The 24,921-nt window shown below is 37.4% G+C and overlaps 1 protein-coding gene across 1 annotated transcript in view; it reads left to right on the top strand.

The window, feature by feature from the left end:
- DNAH8 (dynein axonemal heavy chain 8) overlaps window positions 1-19,184 on the top strand; it is a 143,813-nt gene extending 124,629 nt beyond the window's left edge. Inside the window, exons 79-89 of the mRNA XM_072994358.2 lie at window positions 410-483; window positions 1,386-1,538; window positions 3,218-3,373; window positions 4,022-4,138; window positions 5,112-5,213; window positions 5,696-5,856; window positions 9,339-9,495; window positions 13,401-13,553; window positions 13,642-13,831; window positions 14,803-14,924; window positions 16,755-19,184. Of these exons, the coding sequence (XP_072850459.2) occupies window positions 410-483; window positions 1,386-1,538; window positions 3,218-3,373; window positions 4,022-4,138; window positions 5,112-5,213; window positions 5,696-5,856; window positions 9,339-9,495; window positions 13,401-13,553; window positions 13,642-13,831; window positions 14,803-14,924; window positions 16,755-17,042 (1,673 nt within the window). The 3' untranslated portion in view covers window positions 17,043-19,184. The remainder of the gene's footprint in view (window positions 1-409; window positions 484-1,385; window positions 1,539-3,217; window positions 3,374-4,021; window positions 4,139-5,111; window positions 5,214-5,695; window positions 5,857-9,338; window positions 9,496-13,400; window positions 13,554-13,641; window positions 13,832-14,802; window positions 14,925-16,754) is intronic.
- The last annotated feature ends 5,737 nt before the right edge of the window (window positions 19,185-24,921 follow it).

Here is a 24,921-nt window from a genome sequence, read left to right as displayed (position 1 = left end):
CTGATGAAGTTGGCTGTAATCAAGAAAATTTCATTATGCCATCATAAAATGAATTTGATTATAATAAAATCTCATAATAAATGCCCTAATTTTTTCCTCTTTTGTTGCAAGAGGCTAATGCAACTACCAACATTCCCCTACGTCTGAATTTAGTAAGCTCAAATGGATGTACATAATAGAAGCTAATGTAAATAAGAAAAAAACTAAATAAATAACATATAACATAGGTACAGCTCTGAAAAGCTGTTATATAAAAGATGCCAAGAATTTTTCAGTAATGATTGTACCTAATCTTAGAATGGAAAAACAGAATTACTAAAGAGCTTTTTTTAACCTTTCAAAAACTTTACAATTGAGAAAAACAGATTCAAATAATCGTAACAGTATTTTACCATTTCATTTCTTGTAGAAAACAGAGCTATATCTATGGGCCAGGGACAAGAAGTTCATGCACGCAGATTAATTCAGATGTCAATGGTGCAGGTACGTATACAATCATGACAAAGTGATTTCCCTGGTTTTCATTGTGTCTCTTCTACCTCCCTCTGTCCCTCCCTCCCTCCCTCCCTATTGTCATTTAGGTTTTTTGTATTTAATAGAAAGAGGCATCAAATCTATTCTCACTTACCTGGAAGTAAGTTCATTGAAACCAAAGAGATTTAATTCTAAGTAGAGAAGTCTTGACTGGAGTGTAAAGGGTCTATAGGTGATTTTTGCTGCTTTCATTTTAAAGATATAATTTTACACAGGTGTTAAATTGACTAGTAATTGTAACTTCCATTGTCAACCAAACCCAACTCACCTATTTATGTCAATGCCCCTTTGACTTAAACCTCTAATTGCTGATCTACACATTCATATTTGGAACTGAAAATTTTTTGAGGGATCTATGAATGTGGGTTACTTATAACTTATGCTTATAGAACTACGATATTGAAGTGACTTTAGATAAATGGAGAAGGAAGAAGCTACACTTGCTAAGTCAGAGTTGGAAATAACATTTCTGTCTTAGTGACATGCAAAGAATTTGTTCTAGGAAACCTTGAATTGACCCAAACCTGTAGAAACTACCCTATTATTTTTATAAACACCACAAGATGGCAGTAAAACTTTGTTGTACTCATTGGAACCCGGCTGTTTCATTTTCTTGCATATCTATATTTTTGTGTAGGTGTATGTTTTAAAAAACAATACCCCCAAAGCTATTATTTTCAGTCAGTTTAATAAACAAAAAAGAGTAGGGAAAAAAAACAGAATCTATGATACAGCACATGAAACTAATGTGTATTTTTGCTAGTGGAATCTTCCTATACCATTGGAGTTGATAATTACTTGCCGTCTTCTGGAGGATATGAAGATTGTTTAATCAAGTCTTTTGGATACAGGGCGGCTGGGTGTTACTTCAGAATTGCCATCTAGGACTAGAGTTCATGGAAGAGCTTTTGGAGACACTCATCACTGCTGATATTCCAGATGAAAGCTTCCGTGTTTGGATAACCACTGAACCACATGATAAGTTTCCTATTACTTTGTTGCAGGTTAGTTAAATTGGGTCAGCAACATAGAGAAATCATGTAGTGTAGACAAGATATACTGTATAGTAAATCTGCCATTGCGTAGGAAAAATATTACTTGCTTTGAAAGTGAAAACTTTAGAAAAAGAAGACTTATCTGAGAGGCATGATTACCCCAACATGAAAAATTGGCTTCTCTTCTATTCTGCTCATTACTTTGAATTTTCCAATAGTCTCTCCCATTTAGGTTGCTGATCTTAGCCTTCAATCACTAAAGCTATAGTCTCTGCTGTTCTCAGGTTATATTGGGAGTCATCTCACCCTCTGATCAGTTACTGCATGGGTGTATCAATTTTTTTTTTGGTAGAAGCATATAAGTCATTGTTTCTTTGACTACCATTGATAATGCTAGCCATGAAGTTGCAAGTCCCTTAGTTGGGGTATCAGACCAGCAGTTGAATAGGGAAACGTATAGTCATGGAAGTAAACATTCTGACTTGAATCCAATCCAATTGGAATGATTGCTTGCCCCTGGGTATCCAGCAGACAGAGGGCAACATTTGGCAGTGCACTTGTACATCTCCCGAACTATGTTGGAGCCCCCTCCTACTCTCTACAGCAGGTTTGGAAGGAGGCAGAGAGGATGCCCTCATGCAGGTTGCCATGCATGCTCCTCAGTACCTTAAATGCATATTCCTTCATATGGATCAGGATGTATTACTTAGGGTCTAATGCCATGATATCCATATTTTTTTTGTTCTCTAGCAAGCTTGCATACTCCCCAGCACTGAAAGATGGGGAAACATTAACCGTTCCCTCTGCCTCTGTTTTTTAATTCAGAAAACATGAAGTCATGTTCCAGTGCCCCACAGAGCTATGCATTTTTAGATACAAAGGAGGAGAGGTTTGCTCTTGCTTCCCCCCCCCTCCACCCCACCCCATACACACTGGTCTTGATCTGGTCTAGTGAGCAAACTATAGATTTTTAGCAAGTGATATTTAGCTGCATGTTACACATTTAACATAGCAGGTAGTGTAACTTTCAGTGAAAGGTAGAAAGGCACTTCAAATGTGCTAAGAGAGTGTCATTTATTATCACTTTCAGCCTTGGAGGTGAAAATAAATTGCAGAGCTGAGCCATGCAGAATCAGAGCACAAATAAAATAGAATTGGACAGGAAGCAGCTGAATTCATTAGTAACTTTACTTTTTAAAGAAGTACACAAGGCTTTAGATTTTTAAAAAAATCCTGTCTGATGGGACTGCAGTCAGTCTTCATTTTCAGACACACAACAGTTTAAAAAGCAAACACGAGACACAAAGCCAAAAGTGATGATGTATTTCTGTAATAGTTAATATAGTACTGCATCATAAACACACCTGCATTGATTTTAGGGTTTAAAAATTGTATGGTTTCTAGAACCTTTAACAGTATCCTATCTGGGACTTCTGGAACATTAATGCCCTGTGGGTTTAGCATTTTATGTGAACAAGTTGGAGATTGCTCCATTGGAAGCAGTTGGATTTCTGTGTGTGCAAGAGGGCAGTGAATACTGCTTGTGCAAATATCAGGAAAAGGCAACTATGTGTAAAACAGACTTTTGCACTTATGGTAAAATTGAACAAGATTTCTGATCTCCCACCCCACAGTCTTATGCTCCGTTTGAAGTCAATTTAAATGAAATTCTTCTTTTTATATGTTAGACATCGATAAAATTCACAAATGAACCACCACAAGGTGTCCGAGCAGGTTTGAAAAGAACATTTTCTAGTATAAATCAAGACTTGCTTGATGTCAGCAATATGCCTATGTGGAAACCTCTTCTGTATACAGTTGCTTTCCTGCACTCCACTGTTCAGGTATTACAAATGAACTCTGTGTTACACTATATGTTTAGTAAGACATTCCCATTAGGATGCATAATAAACTGATAGTCTGATAGTGCAGTGTGTGTTCCCCCAGTCTTCTGGATGGTAAAAAACAGCAACTAGCAAATCTGGGCATTCAGATTTAAATAAGGAAGGAAAAAAAGTTTCAAGGGTGAATCCTTTTTACATGTTTTGAACTGTTCCACATTTAGATTTCTTTTCTGTTATGAAATTCTTCATTCACATTTTCTGATAGTGATACTGCTGATGTACTTAAGTATTATGTTTCTAATATGGGATAAGGGTACATTATTATTCTATTTTAGACATTGCCATATTTGACCTCAAAATATAACTATGACACATTAGGATTATTCCATCTAACATGTACTGTAACTCATTTATATTTCCACCACACTAACAACTCAAAAAATAATGATTCTGGGGGGGGGGGGGAACTATCATTCCCAATTAAGCAAGATTATTAATGTCCTTTAAAAGATAGCAATACAGTCTTTTTGTATCTCAATGAAGGTCGACAGTTAATAATTTCTGAAAGTCCTTGTGCCAGTATTTAAATAGAGTGAAAAAAGTGAAACAAACAAATCACATTACTTGTTATGTGTTTTCTTTATTAAGGAAAGACGTAAATTTGGTCCTTTGGGCTGGAATATTCCTTATGAATTCAACTCAGCAGACTTCACAGCCAGTGTTCAATTCATACAGAATCATTTGGATGAATGTGACATTAAGAAAGTGAGCATCCCTATATCCTACCATTATGTTTTCTTTGTATTTAGAGATGATGATGAAGGTTGCCATATCCAACATCAGATACTAGTTTTGGGGACTTAAAATGCTTGCCTCAAAAAAGTGATGAGTTGTAAGAGCTGCAATTAAAATTTATTGATTTATTTTTATTTTTATTAGATTTATACCTCGCCCATCTAGACCAAAGGTCTACTCTGAGCAGCAAAATCTAGGCCAGCTACTGATTTCCTATTTGCTCTTGTCCATGTACCTAGCCCCAACCATGGAAAGGATAGCTTTGTGGGGTGTCCTACTGTGAGGGAAGAGACGGGTGACTGATGCTTGCATGCAGAGCATACTTGGCCCTCACTTCTGAAAGGATGGTACCCTTGTTGTGGTTTTATAGCCACATGTTAGATAGGTGCAGCTGAGAAACAGCAAGAAAGAGAGGACGGAGGCATTTGGCTAAAGAAATGTAGAAAATCCTGCATTCTGTATTCATTGTCAGCTACTCGGCATGAAGATTAGTAAAGATTTTTAAATTTTAAGTCAAATTTTTATTTGTAGTGCTTGAAATTTTTTACAGCAGCTGAGTTATCTCTGAGGGTGATGGTTATATCTTTGGGACAGTAATTTAGAATTACAAAGGCCCACAAATGATCCCTGAGCACAGTCAGTGTCTCTGCTTAAGTCAAACAGGAATTATGATTAAAGACTTGGGTTTGGTCCCACATTGTTGAGTTTCAGATAGCTAGAAACATATTTGATCACCAGATCAAGTACTCTTTAAGATTGTAAATGTTGTACTATATTGTTTTGCTGTAGTTTTATGGCTGAGTTTTGTAAATATATTTTATGATGTTGTGTATATAACTTTGAGAGCTATATTAATAGAATGAATGAATGAATGAATAGATAAATAGATAAATAAATAAATAAATAACTTTGAAATGTATGTACTTGTTTTAATTTCCTCTAGGGAATATCCTGGAGCACAGTCCGATACATGATTGGAGAAGTACAGTATGGAGGCAGGGTCACAGATGATTATGACAAGCGTCTTCTTAATTGCTTTGCCAGGGTATGAAAATGCAGTAAGACAGTTTTTAACAACAAGCAATGAGATTTCAGCTGGGGAAAAAAAACACTACCTGCATATTGAAATTATAGAATAGTGTTTTTAAAATGCTAACATTTTATTAGAGTAGCCATAAAATTAATTGTTCTTTGACTCTGGATTTCTTTCACTTAAAATTAATATATTAACACTTTGTCTTAGGTAAACTGGTCAGTATATGCTTCCCCATTACTTTTGAGAAGAAGAAAGATGTTGTCAGGTTTTTATTTCATAAGCAAAAGATTTGCACATTTTAAGACAGAATTTGAGAGTGTTGATGCAGGCTGGTGGAAATGTTTTTCACCACAGAATTTCTATTATTTTTAATCTTTCTGGGATCCTAACATGCTACCTCCTGAAATAAACATGCTTTAGTGAAGTAATCTATGGATTTTTGCTTCTGAGTGTTATTCCCCATCCAATTCCTCCCTGTCTGCTTTGAACAGGTCTGGTTCAGCGAGAAGATGTTTGAGAACACATTCTGCTTTTACACAGGATACAAAATCCCTCTGTGCAAAACTCTGGATCAGTATCATGAGTACATTTCTACACTCCCTTCCATGGACAGTCCAGAAGTCTTTGGTCTTCATCCTAATGCAGACATCACGTGAGTCAAGCAAAGATAAAATTATTCAGATTTTTTAAAGTCCCATGTAGTTTTATATAAATAAGGTAATGTATACTGGAAATTTCAAGAATTTATAGGAACCCCGACATGAGAGGAAGTTTTTATTGATTCTTTAAAGACTGAAGCTGCAACTGTGCATGCGGTTCATCTAGAGGTAATCCTTACTGGACTGACTGGGACTTCTATTTGAATAGAGAAGAAAAACATTGCACTGTGAAGGTTCTAACTTGGAAAGGCACATATTGAAACTGTAATTATGCTATAAACAGAGACAAGGCCTTCTATGTGCTTTAGCCTCATTTCAGAAGCGCTTTTGATCCCATTTAGTTGCTTTGGCTGCCATTTTTCCAAGTTGAACTTTGATTAAATAGTTTACACAAAATGGATATTGTTCTGTTAATTCTCATGAAGCTACTCAAGCCTTGCCTGCTAATCAATTACATTTTAAATTTTATCTCTTGCTGTTTCACTTTTCACTCTTAATTTCATAGCAAGGGTTTTTTTTTCCTGCTTCAAATGCTGTGTGATCTGCTACAGGATGTAATCAATCCTCATTATGTTTTATTTGTTTTTATGAAGTTTTTGTGATTCTGTTATGAAACAGGCTATTTGCAAGATGCTCATACTTAACATTTCCATTACTGTTAAAAATATATCACATGTTTCATTCACATTGTTAACAAGTAAGACACATTTGAATCTCAGATATCATATTTAAATGTTTTACTCTAAAACTTTTAAACTTTTTTAAACATTTCCCAACTGTCAGAAAGAAGCTATTTCTTCCATTACTCTGAAAGATAACTAGGCTGTTCTCAGTTTAAGTCCCCCTATGAAAAGTTCCATTTCTAGAGAAGTACATGTATTATAGCTTTGACATTTTGTGTGATATTATAACACATATAATTCTGATATTTCATTGTTATGTAGGCATAAGCATGCCTCCTCAATTACATCCATGTCATTTGAAAATAATGTGAGGAAGAGACCTAAGATATCAAAGTAATTAAAGTGAAAGCTGCCTATGTATGTTGACCATGAGTCCCCATGGATCTGCAGCTTGTGGAATAATAGTTCTTTGTGGTCTCTGTCTCAGCTCACTAGTTTAAATGCTATGAAGCCAGAGGTGCTTCCTTGACAAGACTGGACTCTATGATCCTAGAATCATAGAATAATTTTGGAAAGGGCCTCTCAGGCCATTGGGTCCAACAACCTGTTCAAGGCAGGAATCCAAATCAAAGAAGATCTGACAAATGATTGTCCTTCGAAGTAGCTCAGCATCTCCCGAGGTCATGGGATCCCTTGTCATACTGCCCTAACAGTTAATAGGTTTTTCCTGACATTCAGCCTAAATCTGGCTTCCTGTAACTTGAGCCCATTGTTGCATGTTCTGCACTCTGAGATTATTGAAAACAGATCCTGCCCCTCCTCTGCATGACAACCTTTCAAGAATTTGAGAAATATATTCCCTAAGTCTTCTTTTCTCAGGGCTAAATATGCCCATTTCTTTCAATCTTTCCTTATGGGCTTGGTTTTCAGGCCCCTGAAAACTTTCTCCAGTTTGTTGACATCCTTCTTGAAATGCAATGTCTAGAACTGGGCACAGTACTGAAGATGAAGCTTAACCAGTGCCAAATACTAGTTCACAGTAATAGGGAACTAGTACCTCACAGGATTTGGAAATTATCCTTCTGCTAATGCATTTTAAAATTTCATTTGCCTTTTTTTGGTAGCCACATCACACCATTGGCTCATATTCAGCTTGTGATCTACAATGATTCCAAGATCCTTCTCACTGAGCCAAGTATTCCCCATCTTGTAACTGTGCATTTAGGGGGGTTTTCCCCCTAAGTGTAGAACTTTGTTCTTATTCCTGTGAAATTTCATTCTTTTGTTTTCAGTCCAGTGCTCAAACCTTAGGGTCCCTTCCAGTCTACAGTTCTAAGATTACTGTAAGATTATCCTACGCACATGGGTTCCTCTGCATCAGAATATTCCAGAGTTTTGTTCCTTGTTTATTTATATGCTGCTTTATGAATTGTGTCTGTCACCTTCCATGAAGAGCTCATTTGGGCTACCAGTCATGATTTTTAGAGCTCAATGCCAGTTTAGGTCATGATTGTTGAGCATTACAATTTTTTTATCATTACAATTTTTTTAACATCCTTCCTTTACCATCTGTAGGCTTTAGTATTTAAATCCATAAATTTTAGGCATCACTTAAGAATGATTTGGAACAATATAATTTCTCCTAGCTTATTACCTTGTTTTCAAGGCATTATGCCACATACACAGCTCACATGTTTATACTTGCCTTTTTTGAAAAAAAAAGTTTGAGGATGATGACTTACTATCATAAAGAATGAGAATGTTGAGGACTTCTTATTCTCAGAAATCTCAAAATGGTGTTTCAAATTAGAGATGGCGGCCTTTATATGTTTTTGGAAGTACTTTGTAAGAATACAATCCAGAGACAAGAGCTATCCAGCCTCCTCGTGAATAGTCAAGCTGTATTATTACTTTTTCATTACAAATTAGTAAGGCCTTCACAGCTATGGAGATGGTGAACTGAGAAACATGAGGCCATCAAAAGGTTTGTATATGTGAGAAATCCATGCAGCTCTTTGAAAGAATTAGATTGGCAGTGGTTTTTGCTTTTCTAAATTGCACATGATTGTACATAGTTTCCCCTTTCATCCAAATGTGAAACTCTGAACGAATGCCGTATTGTCCTGGCCAAGATGAACTTGGAAGCTGTCGTTAAACTCAGGCAGAACTGACAGCTTTTGAACTTCTCCTTTCAGCTGCAGGGGAAACAGAGAGAGGAGGCCAAAACGCATGAGCCCTAAGATTGTTATAACTCATTTACCAAGCATTATTTCCTGGCTTAGCATTATATCCAAAGACAGGCATCAGTTCTTTCCTTCCACATAGGACTGGCATTTCTGTGACACCATGTGGCATGCACTTTTTCCTGTAAAAGTGGCCATGCCAGTTCTAAACTGTCAGAGAGAAATCTTGGAGAATGTCACTCAATGTATGTAGAAGCTACAACCAACCATAGTTCCTTAAGACAATAAGAAGTGTGAGTGATGAGCTCACATGCTCCCCCTTTCTCCCTGTTTCAAGCAAGTCTGATTGGAAAAACATTTGATATTGAAAAGATACTCACATCCTGAGCATTTTATCATACTTGGGTATGCTTGCAGTCCTTCATAATCTCACAATAAAGTCATCAGAAATTCTATGGCTTTTCACAGTGAACACCTTAGGCTAAACCCAATGTTAGTCATAAATAGAATGAACCAAATGAAATAAATAGAGTTACCTGTGACTTATAAGTCTGATTAATTTCAATAATACCAATTTAGTTGGCATTATCATTGGATTAACCTGTTATCTGATACATTGTTCTTCCCATAGATACTGAACTTTTGTGTGTTATTTGAAATTCTTCTCAGATATCAAAGCAACACAGCAGCTGATGTCCTGAACACCATTACAAACATTCAGCCAAAGGAAAGTGGAGGTGGAGTTGGAGAAACTCGAGAAGCCATTGTATATCGATTAGCTGAAGACATGCTTGAGAAACTGCCTCCTGATTATATACCCCATGAGGTGAATGTTCTAAATAGCTCATGATAATTTCCTTGAATGTTATAGTCATGTAAAAAGTAACATAGTGTGGCAAAAATCGGGGACAGCTGTGGTTTCTAGCTGGTTCAGAATGGTAGACATAGGAATACTAAGGAGACTGAATGGGTGGAAATAGCATTCCCCTGCTTCTGTGTTCCTAGTGGATGTGACAGAGGTATAATGGAGACTAAGTGAGGGCAATGTTGTTTGCTTACATTGTGAATTAACTTCTTAGCCTGTTTTTGTTTCCTCTCTGTTACTAAAACTGGGTTGTGCATTTGTGTGTGGTTTTTTCATTGGGGTCATATCTATAAAATGTATCCTCCTTGTTTCAGTTTAGCTCTAAATATTCTATTGTAGGAAGTTCTTTGGTGCTGTGTAAGGGAGATGTATATTTGATTTGTCTACATAGGGATCTAATGGTTGTACTATAGGGGAAAAAGCTAATTAATTACCATTGAAAATGGCTCCCTTGAGTTCATATATCACATCAAAGGTCATGTGCATCCCTAGATTGTAATAAGCTCAAACAACTCTGTGTATTGGTGAATAATTCTCTCTTTTTATAGTCAAAGTGTTGAAAACATTGGCACATCTGTGCTACCATTTAATAATCAAATTGTATCTTCAAGGGCAATGAAAAAGCAAGTTATAAGAGTCATCCAGAAGTAATACAATGTTGAGGTTGCAATTTCTTTTCCTAAGGAAATCTATGAAGAATGTCTTAAAAGAATACTAAAACAGTTCACATGTTTTGCAGTACTTATTTCTCTTTAATCTATGGGTACATTCACTATTTGTAATGAACAGCTTGCAAAAAAATGCAAGAATACAGCAATTGCATTCTTGTACTAACCTGATAGCTATTTCCTCTATATATCTATGCTTACATAATCAATATTTTAAGGTGCAGTCTAAGGTGTTCCAAATCAGCCTTCCCTGAAACCAGCAGTAGCTGTTCAAATGTGTTTGGTGAATTTGACTCCTCGTTGCCTATTTTCACAAATGCTCAAGTTTTTTAATAAAACACATTTAATTCTGCTAAGGGGTTAAAACGTTTTTTAAATGACTGGTTTGTGAATTTAATTCCTCGTTAACTTCACAGTGGCTGAAATCCTGTTTTTTAGCATTGTAAGTTGCAACTAGAGTAGGCCCACTGAATCATTTGAACTTAGAGAGGAATCAACACTCAAGAAATCCTCACTGTTTCAATGTGCTAGTTTATTGTAATTTAATATGCTAAGAAATAGGATTTCAGCCAATAGCTTACTGAATTTACTTTCACCATATCCCACCATATTGCATGCAACCTACTCTGACAATCTTAGATAAATGCGTAGAAATGTACATCTTTGAAGTATTATCAAAGCAGAGCTGGTGTAGCTCAGTGATTTGGAGCACCTGACTGCAGGGATAGAGGCTGGGAGTTTGAATCCCTGCTTTGCCTCCTGGAAATGGGAACTGCCAATACCACCCAGAGCATGTACGGCTAATGGGGTTGCATGCCCTACTGTCTGGGCAACCTTGGACCATCTGCAGGGTCTCTGGCCACCTCCAGAAGGACATATTGTTATATAAATCACCTCTGAGTACTTTATAACTAGATATCCTTGGAAAGGTTGCCATAAATCAAAATCAACTTAATGCTACATAATTGTTTAATTACTTAATCACCATAGCTGCATTTTGGTACCTCATATTTCAGCAGACATATTTCATTGTAGGTTTCATTGATTTCAGTAAAAGCTTTTTCCCCCAGTGACTGTGTTTGGATTTATACTCAACTCATGTACAATGTGGAGGCTTTTTGTGGTCGGCTGATTTAGTACATTTCTTTGGCCCCTATAAATCTCTTTACTTGGTAATCTCTCTACCTTGACCTTTTCGAGGGACCTCTACTGTCTTTTTATCATTCCTGCTGTTCTTCCCCTCTCCATGATTTTATTCTCAAGGGCCATCTATTAGTACCAGCTCAGTAGCTGGCTGTGTGGTTCTATGCCATTGTAGTATGTCACAGGAGCCCAAACTGGGTGGCTATATCTTCCTGGTGAGCAAGCTTTAATGGCAAGGTATTTGTCTATATTGTGTTCTTTTCATTGTAGTTATTTTATTTTGCCCACTGCTTTCCCCAGATTTTATAACGTTATATGCCCTGAGACTTCAGGATGAGATACAATGAGATTTTAAAAGGGCTTTGGGAGCAAGTGGAGCAGCTTTAGGTTACAGTTTCACACTGAAGCTAATTTTGATTTGCTTCAGATACTACAGCAGGCACTGACATGGATGCCACAGTGATTGGTGCCATGCATTTTTACCTTGAACCAGCATCAAAATGTTTTTAGCATTTCCAATGCAGGCCTCGAGGAAGCAATACAAGAATTGTGAACACATTTGAACTGTATGCAATCTCACTGTGGTGAAGATACAGGTGAGGAGCCACAATTCTGTGGTAATCTCATGCTTTCCGGGCAGAAGGTCAAGGTCTAAGTTCAAAAAACTCCAAGTAGCAGTCTTAGATGACCTCTGCCTGGGACTTCCATGAATTGTTGCAAGTTGTTTTGAACAATGCTGAGCTAGATAAACCCTGGTTTGACTCACAAATGGCTGTTGTTTATACAAAGCATGCTGCTTATACACCACCCCATAACATTTAAATCACTTTCTGGGGGTTTACAATATAATCACTCAGGCTACAAATTGTGCCCCCCCCCCACAAGCTGTGTACTCTGTATACCAACCTCGGAAGGATGGAAGGCTGAGTGAACCTCAACCTAGCTACCTGGGATTGAACACAGGTTGTGAGCAAAGTTCTGACTGCAGTATTGCAGTTTAACTACTGTGCCATGAGGCTCTCATATACATATTTCCTTTTTGTATATAATCTCCAAATGGGGAAAAAAAAAACAAATTGCAAGTAACATATACAAACCTGCTTTCCAGTGATTGTTTGTTGCCTGTTACATTTGTAGCCCACCTTCCCATGAAATAAACCCAAGGCATCTAACAACACTGAAGTCCACATTAAAAAAGTAATGTAGCAAACAACTTTGAACTATCTAAAAATCAAATACATGCATACAAAAAAAATCAGCCATTTAAAACAGCATTTAAGTAAAATACAGGTTAAAATAGAGAGGAGCAGAGAAAGTGAATCAGCTCTAAAAAAAAGAGCCTATTTAAATAAAAAGTATTTTTCCTCATTGATGAGAGAGTTAGCCTCTCTTGGACAATGAGTTTCCATCTGAGCAAAGTAACCAGGAAATTCTTCAGTGCCCATTAAATGCTTACGAGTTGTGAATTCTAGAGAAAGTGCTCTCCAAAAGATCTCGACAATCAGCCAAACCATAAGAGAGAAGACAATCCTTCTGGTGCCACAGTCATAAGAAGTATTTTGAATTATGTCTAGGAGTAAACCTACACACAGTTTATATGCTGAAATGCCTCACTGGTGCTAGTGATTGGAACAAATCAACAAAACTAGCAGCAGTAGAGATGCCGCCAATGCACCTAAGTCAGCTCTTGCCACTTGTCCTGGATGTCATATAGCTTTGGGATACTTGCTTCTTGTTTTGGTTTTAGACGGGATAAGCTTAAAGCATTCTCTGGCTGATGTACAATTTAATTATGCAAGCTACACATCCCAACCACCATCCCAGCAAGCTGGCTACTTGATTTACCAACTTCAGAAGGATGGAAGGCTGAGTCAGCCTTGACCCAGATAAGATGACTGGCCAGAATTAATATGCCTAGGTATCTACTGGGATGGTTGCATATTTCCCTCTAAATGGGAGACAGTTGTTTTTCTGGATAAAAATTACAGTTATTTGCCGGTGTTGTTCTTAATGCTTTATTGACTGACTTGCTTTCTCTTAATTTCCTGTACGTAGGTGAAAGCTCGCTTAATTAAAATGGGCCATCTTAATTCTATGAATATCTTTCTTCGCCAAGAGATTGATCGAATGCAAAAGGTTATCAAACTAGTCCGAAGCAGTCTCAATGACCTTAAGCTAGCTATAGAAGGAACTATTATTATGAGTGAGGTAACTAAGTATGCTCTTATATTTGATTATTTACTTTGAAAATAATGTGTATGCACTCAAGTCCATATTTTATTTTTCATTCATTCAGAATTTAAGGGATGCACTTGATAATATGTATGATGCTCGAATTCCTCAACTTTGGAAACGTGTATCTTGGGATTCTTCCACACTCGGATTCTGGTTTACTGAACTTATTGAAAGAAATAACCAGTTTCGCATCTGGATATTTGAGGGGAGACCACCTGTATTCTGGATGACTGGATTCTTTAATCCTCAGGGTAAGTACTAGCCAGGAAAAAAATAATTACCGTATTGATTGCTTTGTATCTAGCTTACAGTCAGATTTACTGTGCTAAAGTAACTTTTTTAAAAGAGTAGGGCATGGGTCAAATATATGTAGAGGGTGTTTTTTTTCAATTCTGCAATGAAAAGATTTGTATTTCTGATATAATGACTGAAATCCTGTTGTGCATCTAGGCAAACAGTGTAACTTTTAGAAGTCAATTGCCGTAAGTTAAGAATTCTCCAGAGGCAGTATCTGTTGCATACGGAGTAGCACAACTCAGTGTGCAGCAGATAATTGCTGCATAGATTTCTTCACTTATGGCATTTCATGTCTAAAAATTACACAGTTTGTATAACTGTGCAACAGGGTTGTACCCAGTATATATTTGTTATAATATTTGTTCACCTTTTTTTGGAAAAAAATAACATGGAAATAGCATTTCTATTTATTTTAAATATCTGATTATCCAAAATAGTGTGCACCCTGTTTTGGCACATACACATAAAAGTGTATGCAGTTCTTCCCAAATTGCAGCTTTTCTCACTGCATTATGTCCAATTTAGAGCAATTGTTTTGAAACCCAAACAAAATAAGTTGTGTACCTTCAAGCAATTTAAGTTTAGTAAATATAAATGGCATTCCAGTCTACCAGTATTTGTATTGCTCCCACCTATTCATAATCTGTAGTATAATAAAGCCATCATTATTATTACAACCTTCAGTTATTTAGAACCTCTGCCCTTTGGGGGACCAAAACTCCAAGAATCCCCCATCCATCATAGATCTTTGGAGTTATAGCCAAAGATATCAACTTTTCCAAGCCTTATCAATAGCTATGTCTGTACTCTATAGTTTATTTTTCTGAAGTCTTCTTACTTGTCCCATATCAAGACACTGCTGTTTGAAGGCAGATAATAAGATAAGCTGTATTCAAGTTGCCTTGTTTTCTATTCATTTCAAAAGGGTTCCTGACAGCAATGAGACAAGAAGTAACTCGAGCACACAAGGGATGGGCACTGGATACAGTAACTATACATAATGAAGTTCTGAAACAAATTAAAGAAGAAATCACAGTAGCTCCTCCAGTATGTATGACAGATGCAGAACTTGGAAGTCACTGTATGCAAATGCCTAGTATTTAACTCCTTTCCCCAGTAACAATGACCTTGTGATTATAATTTCCATCTGGAATAAGCTTCCTACAGAACTTAACTTTACGAACACGGCCAAACAGCCCGGAAAACCCACAACGACCACTTCCTACAGAAGTTTGCCAGGGACCATCCCTCTCAGTCTTTAGGATGCTAATTAAGAGCCTGTCTACACTGGCATACAAATTGATATACTGTATAGATTGCTGCTGGTACAGTGTTCACAAGTGCTTCCCTTTACATCGATCCATCCGTCTCCTTTAAGAGCCACCTCACACCTTTTGGACCCCTACTATTTTAGTGCCGGTTCCAAGGCTGAAGTAAAGTCATTTCCCAGTGAGTGTGATCACTTGGAAAAGACTAATTTGAGCCTTGCTCTTATTTCTGGTCAATTTTGGGTACCCTGAAGTGTTTTATGAGCTGCTTCAGGATATTGGAAATTGAATATTTCCCCTGATTGTCTGCGGATGGTGTGGGGCAGTAAAATTATTATTATTATTATTTACATCTGCTAGATCATTATTGAAGCAATGCATCACTTCTGTTAATTTGGGGGGAAAAATCTTTGCCGGCCTGTGTATTGCCAATTGAGAAACTGCCTGCAGCTCTCACTTCTCCCTCTCTCTATGCAACTCGCCAAGTATCCTTCTTCGACAGAGCATCTACAACACAGGTCTATTTATAACCTGCTGAGGCAAAAGTTCAGATAAAAAAGCTGAAGCTCCCCCTCCCCCTCTGTCCCTCTCCCCCATCTACTTTGAAGGCACCTCTGTGGCTGTGGACAACTTCTTGACTGGCAATTCACACAGGCAAAGGATTTTTTTTTAAAGATAAGTGATTAATCACTTCAGCAATGATCTAGGAGACAGTAAGAAATAACATTTCACTTCCCCTAATCCTTCACAGAGGATCAGGGGAAGTGTTTAATTGATAGAGGGAGATGAAATGGGAAACAAAGGAGAAGAACTGGAAATCCCAGTTCAGGAGGGTAAATATGACTTGATACAAATAACTGAAACTTAGTGGGATGACTCCCATGACTGGAATACGGCAATAGAAGGGTATCATTTGTTGAGAAAAGAACATAAATAATAGAAAAGGAAGGGGAATTTCAGTATATGTCAAAAATACACATTCCTACACAGTAATACAGGGTTTGGCTTCTTCTGCAATTACTTTTTAGAAGTAACTATCCAAGCTGTAGAAATTCTGAAGTGACTTATACTTTATGTCTATTTTGAATACTTCTTTAAATGCTAATGAAAATATTAACATAGTATTTACTTTAAAAATTCTAATCATGGATGAAATGATCATCTCATTTACACCCACACACACTGATGTACCCCCTACCCCATCAGGACCCCAGGAGCACAGTGGATTATGTTTATGCTGCTGCAATAGGGACGCTTCTCTGGGGATATAACATTCTGTGGTCTCTGGCACTGTGCCCTAAAATTATATTAATGTATTTTTAATCTAATCCCACAATTGTGATAATATAATCTATTGGAAGGCCTCTCTGTCCATCTATCTTGTTAGTTTCAAAATTGCTTGTTTCTTTTTGTGCAACTCAATATTCAAACATTTTTCATTCCTACTTAGTGCAATTTCAGAAGCTTTATAGATCAAATTTCTTTACTATTGCAAACTTTACAAATTGTACCATATCTTATGTTGAATAGTCCATGTCAAACAAGTCATCTTGTAATTTTAGAACAGACACTTTTCTATGCATAATAAACATCTGCTCTTTTCACACAGGAAGGGGTATATATTTATGGATTATACTTGGATGGAGCTGGATGGGATAGACGTAACAATAAACTCACTGAATCTACACCAAAGATTCTTTTCACCACACTCCCTGTTGTGCATATATTTGCAATTAATACAACTGGTCCAAGAGATCCTAAACTGTATGTTTGTCCTATTTACAAGAAGCCAAGGAGAACTGATTTGACTTATATTACTGCAATCTACCTAAGAACAACTGTATCTCCAGACCACTGGATACTCAGAGGGGTGGCTCTCCTGTGTGACATCAAATAAATTCTGATTATTGGAACAGAATAAAAACACGAGAATATAAGATATAATTTTAAGCGTGATTCAGAAATTGATTTTTTTCTTATTATATATTTTTCTCCCCCCCTCCCCACACACACAGCAATTTCCATTTGCTTTATTGACTTCCAGCAATTCTATCTTCCACAGTTTTATTCTGTTATTCTGGATACGAAAAGGTATATTAAATATTTCTGTGTCAAAAGCTCTGAGTTTGGGGTGTTTTTTTTTTTAAAAAAAATCCTCCTTTCTGCCTGTCTTTTTTTTAAAAAGAACTTAATAATTCAGTTGCCTTCCAAGCTGTGCTACAGCATTAGATCTAATGGCCCAGTCATTGTGGAGGTGATTAGAACTAAACTGGCCAAAACCTGGAAATTCTGTTTTCACTGGTTTGCAAATTGAGCTGACTATCAGAACCTATGGAATGGATATAAATATTAAGGCAATATAAAATTGAATTGTAGATCGGTGTTGTTTTCAAAAGGACACTGGAAACCATTAACTAGAACAACATGTTCTAACACATTTACTTCTATTCAAGTCAATGGTATTAAGCTAAATTAAATGAAAGAAACACTGGTTTAAAAAATATGTAAAAATACAGCAATGTATACAAGATCATAGTTGTTGCTGGAATATAATTTTACTGGGTAATGTGTTCCAATTATCAGACTCAAAATTTCTTTTCAGGAAAAAAAAAACTTCCAGGTCTGCTTATAGAAGATCAAAGGCTAAGCAGTTGAACCAATAAAGACATTTTACATGCTTTTGGTAGTTGTTGAATAACTTTTCTGTGCGATTCAGGAAATTTTCATATCCGCTTAATTTTGATGTCATGATGTTCAAGCAAGTCCTACAGGTGCCTTATGAATATTTGCTGACAAAGCCATTCACCTTAGAGATAAATACACAAGGTCCAGTTTGCCATGCATAGCCTAAGTTCTAGATTTAAGTTGTAAGAATGAATATTGGTTGATGTTACAGGCTGCTAATGCTTGTGACAGTACTTTATAACATTTAACTCCTTGAAGATCTGGAATATTGTTATATGTTCTAAAAACAAGCTCAATTCCCCTAGATTTTATGTAACTAAACTAACATCACCCATAGAATGGAATGAAGTATCCGCATGTCTGGGGAACCCCGAGATTTGCAGATGTACAAAATATTAAAAAGTCTATGGATGACTTGGGAACCACTAGTATGGACCAAGTATGCTCAGTGGGTAACAGAATGCTGAGTGGTCTTTGGAGCGGTGAATCAGAAAGCCAGGAGGAGGAAAGGGGGATAGAATGGACTTCCGTGGAAGAGGGCACTGCTAATTTCTTGACACCCTAGAAATCAGTACTTCACATGGTGACATTTTGTTGCAGGTCTCACATTTATCTGTGGAACACAGGATTGTAACACTTACCAGGCAGTCACTACCTATCTATTAAAAGAAGATGTTCCTACTTTATTTCATAAGAAGATATTTCAGTTGGCTAAATTATTTGCTTCAACAGCTTAAAGTAATGTGTACCATAGCTCATAAGTCTTGGTTCCTAAGTAAGTTATTAATAATATTTAGTGATCTCAAGAGTCCCCTCTTTCTGTTTCCAATTGTCTCTTCAAGAAATGAATTGAAACACATCTGTCTACTATGGCTAATATTTAGAAATTCCCCAGGAAGATCTTTTTCCCCCATATGGTTATTAAAAGGATATCAAGTACCCTGGGAACCCCAATGAACTACCATTTATCAGTACATTTAAGAAAGTTTTTCCTGATGTTCCTAAGTATGCTGATAAATGGTAGACAACGAAGAAATGATAGCTAAGCACCTAATGTAAAATGCTTTTCAGACGTAGAGCACAAATTTCCCCATAGTATCAAGTCATCTGGACGGATACCCTTCAAGGCTGTCACCTCTTTTGAGGTCACAGGTGGCACTTTCCTCTTTATTAAATGAAGGTAAATGTGTAGTTTCTTTACAGATGCAAGTTCAGGCAGGAAGTATCAAGTGACATTGTCTTCCTCTATACCTGACCCAATGTAATCCTTTGTTTTCTCCAGTAAAGAAGGATCAGCAGTGAATTGAGGACTTACAGATAGGTACAGAAATTGGAAAATAACTTTAACCAAAAATGGTTTTTTACAGAACAGCAAATCTCATTTCCAGAGATCTCCCAAACCTGAGACCAGGAAATCATCCTTTCTCGTATCAGAGAAGTGGGGCAGGAAGTGTTGGGATTGGAACTGGAACTGATTTTGGCTTGTAAGAGTTTGGAAACAGGCACAAGGCACTCTACTACGTACTTGCCTTGCTCCAAATGGCACAACATGGCCCAAGTGCAGTTACATACTATAATCCCAGTCCTCTCCTCTCCTCTCCTGACTTTCTAGTGTGCTGACCTTGTGCAAGTGTTACACACATACAAATGCCTTCCTGCAGAGCCAGTGGCCCTGGAGCCAGCTGGGAGAGACGTGTGCCCCTGCTTCGAAGCTGCATCACAAACAAATAAAATTCTTCTCCAACAATACTGCCCTAGGATTTGTCTTCCATCCAAGCGAACCAGAGAGGGATGACAATTTCCTGAGACTTTAATCACTGCCCTGAGACCTAGCAACTCGAGTTCTCAAACTTGTAAATGATAATAAAAGAGATTTACAACATTTAATTTAAACCATACTCAACAATCACTCTAAATAATGGAAACAACAGAGAAAACTGTCGCAGAATGTCAACACTCCTTGATTATAATGTAGAAACAGAGAAGCCACAGTGAAAAAGAATATGTCATTTTCACTCCTTCAAAAAAGAAATTGAAAACGTTTGCCAGTGTAACTTCAATAGAGAAAGAAGACTATGGATCAAGAGCCATTCATGCTCTTTTCCAATCCTCCTTTTGATTGATTTTGTTATGTGGAATTCTTGCTGGCCTCTGTGAACCTTAGGATGATCTATACAATATATGATGATGACCTGTGAAATGCAGAAATAATTAAGTCATGTATCTTTTATGCAAGATTAAGGTGATATCTGTCTATCTGTCTGTCTGTCTGCTATCTTTATGCAGCTTTACAAGTGATGCTATATGTAAGATATGAAGATGACATTTGTCCCACTGTTGGTCTGTTGTGGGGATGGGCTGGTATACTTTGTCAGAGATCATAAAACATAATTTCTAGAGTGAACCAGTTTGTAAACACCTATTAGGGGCTACTGTCATTTTTGGTGTAAGTATAATTGTTCTGTTTGATCACTGCAAATGAACCAAAGCAGAACTTGCAGCTTTGCATTTCCTTTCTGCCTTCAATTTTTCAATATTGTGAAGTAGCTTAAGAAGACAGCTTAGCCACATTATAATACTGGGATATTAAAAACTTTCTCTGAAGGGGTAGAAGAAGGAAACTTTTAAAAAATTCCATTATGTCAGTGCTGAATAGAAAAAGTTTTTAAAGTTGTAAACTTCTTCCCAGTAGCTGGAAAAGGGGGGAGGGGGCAAGGAGGATGATTTTTTTTTCACACGGGAGGCAGACCAAGTAGGTTGCTAGAGGTGTACATACCATTTGGATGCAGGGATCACCCCAAATGGTATAACAGACCTTTATCAATACTAAATAGCCCTATTTATCCCAGAATTAAGTATCTGGTTGTAGAACCAGAGGTTGGGAGTTCAATTCCCCACTGTGCATCCTAGAATAGCCAGCCTATGTGGCCTTGGGCAGGCTGTACATTCCCAGGATGTTCCCAGAAGAAGGGAGTGATCTCTACTACTTCTGAATACTCTCTGCCTAGAAAACCCTGAAAAGGGTTGCCATAAGTCAGAACACAATTATAATTTAGCCCAATCCAGCACACTCCAGTGGATCCCTGGCATATAAACCCTAAATACCAGAAAATAGCAATGACTTGAAAAGACTGTTGAGGATTTTAACAAAATAAGTGTGAAAACAGGATTACAGTTAATTTTTAAGTTAACAATACTTACAGAAGAATTATGTAACTTCTTGAAGAATGAAGAAATCAAAATTGTTAAATATACTCCATACCTTGGTTCAAACCATTAGTCTTAATAGAGGTGGCAACCAAGAAATAAGAAGACAGACTTACAAACTTTGATCAGCACAGCAACAGCAGAATGCAAGATGTCAGATTCTGCTTTTTGGGTGTCTAGCTAAAACCATAGCTTTTTACTTTAAGACAAACCTCTCCCTCCCCCACCCTTTGGGGTTTCTTATAGGATTAAGGTTCAACTGGTTTGAATCACATCCAATCCATTTCACTTCCATTGCAGCACTTGGATCTGATTAAAAAAACAGATAGTGTTGCATGCATTCCACATACTGATGGCAGTATATCCAAAATCTTCAGATAAGCTCACTCAGCAAAAAAAGCAACATGTGTTGCTTATACAAACCTGTAGTGGTTAAAGCACTCTCAGGGTGATTTACAATTTAATTATACAGGGTACACATTGCCTGCCACACCAATGGATGGAAGGCTGAGGAAACCTCAAGCTTACTACCAGAATCTGTTGAGATTCCATGCTGATTGCGAGCAGAGTTTTGGCTACAATACTACAATTTAACTACTGTGCCACAACGTTCCCCAGTGGTTTCCTATACCTGTTAAATAGTATTTATTTATTATAGGAGACAGAATGGAGCCTTGCAGAATCTCAAGGTCTAAATGTCATGGTATCAAACAGAAATCTGCCAGCACGGTCTTCTAGAAATCACCATCCAAGTGTGAGGATAACCACTGCAAAGCTGTCCCACCCACCTGCAACTCAAACAATTTCTCCAGAAAAATTCTACAGCTGCTGTTATTGCAGCCTGCTAAGAGATCCAGTAAATTCATCCCAGTCACAATATCCTAATTTATTTGATTGCAAAAGTCATGCCACAATGTGATCATGTTAATTTCAGTGTCAGAACCAGACTTAGCAAAGTTGAAATTGTTTTAGAAAATCTGTTTCACTCAAAGGTCGCTGGATCTGACTAGCTACCATCTGCTGAATCTCCTTGCCCAAGAGGAGATGCTGCCTAGAGTGGTCCTGAGCTGACTAGATAGGCAGGATATAAACAAACAAACAAACAAACAAACAAATAAGATGTTAGCCCTTAACCTATAATTATTTAGATTTTCTAGGTCCAGAAATATTTTTTAAGAAGTGGTCCTGCTACCATTTTTTTTTAAAAGGAGACTTGATCACCCCTTCTTGTAAGAAAGCATTTATGAACTCCTGGACCCTTCCAATCACCTTCTTCATGCTATGTGTAATAAACTGGAAGAAGCAAGTAAACAGGTAGCCCATTAAACTTGATTAGGTGCCTATATCCTACCATGTCCCTGAAAATAAGCCCTAGTATGATTTTTCAGGATGCTCGTAATATAAGCCCTACCTCAAAAATAAGCCCTAGTTAAGTGAAACCCGCCCTCCACCATTGTGCTGCATTGTGCAACAACCAGAAGAAGATGACATGACTGTAAAATAAAATATCCCCTGAAAATAAGCCCTAATGCATTTTTGGAGCAAAAATTAATATAAGACCCTGTCTTATTTTCAGGGAAACATGGTACTAAAATTGCTTATGTACATCCAGTATCACCAAAGGGTATACATACCTGATAAGAAGTTCTTACTCATGTTCAAGTGGATTCAAGATCAATTGTTCTCACCTGCATTCTAGTCATCTCCCCGTTTCCTTCATTACCTTCAGCACTCATGTATTTGAGATTCACAAGTCCCACTTCACACATCACTGTAGGAGGAGGCAATAGAAAAGGCTAATGTATCTACTTCTTCCTGCTTGTGAGCAAGACATGAACAGTAATTAGAAAGCTTTTTGCTTTTTTGACTAGAGGTCCCTGCATTCAGCATGGCTGTTTCTCATGCTCTGCCTACAAATTTATCTTAAAGTGCTAGGCACATTTAGGTGCTTGTCCTGAGTACCATGGCTCATTACTCCTGGCTTCATCCAACACCCACCCACCTGCTTTGATCCAGAGAACCTGGCTCGCATTAAGTCAGAGTTAATGTTACTGCCAAACAACATTCAATTTTGGTTAGCAAATCAGGCTATAATACAGGATCTTGTTCCTCTTTGATCTGCTCATGATTATTATCCTGACTTGCTAACTGACATTAAGGCAGAGTCCTTCTTTCGGATACAACAGAGAAGTTAAGGTCCCTGCATTTAAGTCAGCTGTAATAAAAACTGGGAGAACAAAGGAGTTTGAATGGCATCCACACTGACTTCATAGTCCCTGGCTTGTGAAGTCATATCTGAACACGTCCAGTGCTTGTCCTCTGGACTTTATAAATCATCATATACAGCCCCACACAGAAACGCAAGAAAGACTGTTATACAAAATTAATCTAGTGACCTGATTCAGCTGAATGCAATGGCATGGTCAGAGTAATCTGATTTTAAGATGGCATTCATTATCGAACAGAGTTATTTTGAACATCTACTTGTGTGTTAGTCGATTTGTTTTACACATACTGTACGTCTTTGCTAGAAACTGCTGTGCCAGTTGTTTTGCAGCAAAAAAGGAACTTTTCCAGTGTCAGGTCCAGGCCAAAGCAATGTCTTTTGCTTGCCATTAATTACTGGAATTGCAATTACTGTTCTCCTTGCAATTAATTATTGCAAGGAGAACAAACCTATCAGTTCTAAAGGAAATCAACCCTGAGTGCTCACTGGAAGGACAGATCCTGAAGCTGAGGCTCCAGTACTTTGGCCATCTCATGAGAAGAAAAGAGTCCTTGGAAAAGACCTTGATGTTGGGAAGGTTGGACGGCAAGAGGAGAAGGGGACGACCGAGGATGAGATGGCTGGACAGTGTCTGCGAAGCAACCAACATGAACCTGACACAACTCCGGGAGGCAGTAGAAGACAGGAGGGCCTGGCGTGCTCTGGTCCATGGGGTCACGAAGAGTCGGACACGACTAAATGACTAAACACAATTACTGGAATGCTGAACTAATCTATTCAAGGGGGAAAATATTGCTGCTGCCCCCAAAGGCTCAATGTATTGGATAACATTTCTTAAAATAAATTACAACCAGGTCCCAGCTTTTTTCAGATTTCCATGAGTAGCGTCCAGTCAAATTCTCACTGCCTTTAACAGTAGATAAGTAACCACATGCCTAGTTTAATGAGATGAGACCTAAATGTTCAGATTGCCTTTTGCCAACTTTTAATTTACATTTACACAAACAAGGCAATACATTTCATAATAACCCTTCTCAATCTTTGCAGTTACATTATATTTATCCTTACATTGTTTGTTATGTGGGAAGTCAATGTTTTTGGCCACTTGCAAAAACTAAGTGCTAGGGAAGCACACTCCTACCATAGTTCAAATGCCCTCAATCATTGACTCCTACTGTCTGTTAATTACTAGGCCTTATCCTTGCACCTAGAGGTAAGTGCCCTGTTAAGTGCCCAGCCATTAAGGAAAACTAACTTGAAATTGCTTTCTGCTATTTGATAATGGCTATTTGATAGCCATAATTAAAATGTAGCATTTCTAGCTAATCTTTCTAGATGGGGTTGTGATTAGTTCAAAACATGTTGTGGCAGAGAATAGCCAAAGAATAGATTTATTATTTTATTAAAGCTAATTAACTATGTACCTGTTTAGTTGTGGTGTGGGCAAGATCCACATAAACTGTTTTTAACTTCTTGAAGGATGAATGGCAGATATGTAATACATAATAATAATACACTTCTGTATCTTATAAACTCTTCTGATGCTGAGACATAGAATCCCCCCCCCCCGGTTGTCATTTTAGACAAATTCAAGAGCAACTAGACTCAGGATCAAACCAGACATTGGGCATTATCCTGTTGTATAAAGTTACACAGA

Source organism: Pogona vitticeps, chromosome 1, assembly GCF_051106095.1.
Source record: "Pogona vitticeps strain Pit_001003342236 chromosome 1, PviZW2.1, whole genome shotgun sequence".
Classification (NCBI taxonomy): domain Eukaryota; kingdom Metazoa; phylum Chordata; class Lepidosauria; order Squamata; family Agamidae; genus Pogona; species Pogona vitticeps.
This window is presented reverse-complemented; position numbering and strand designations above follow the sequence as displayed.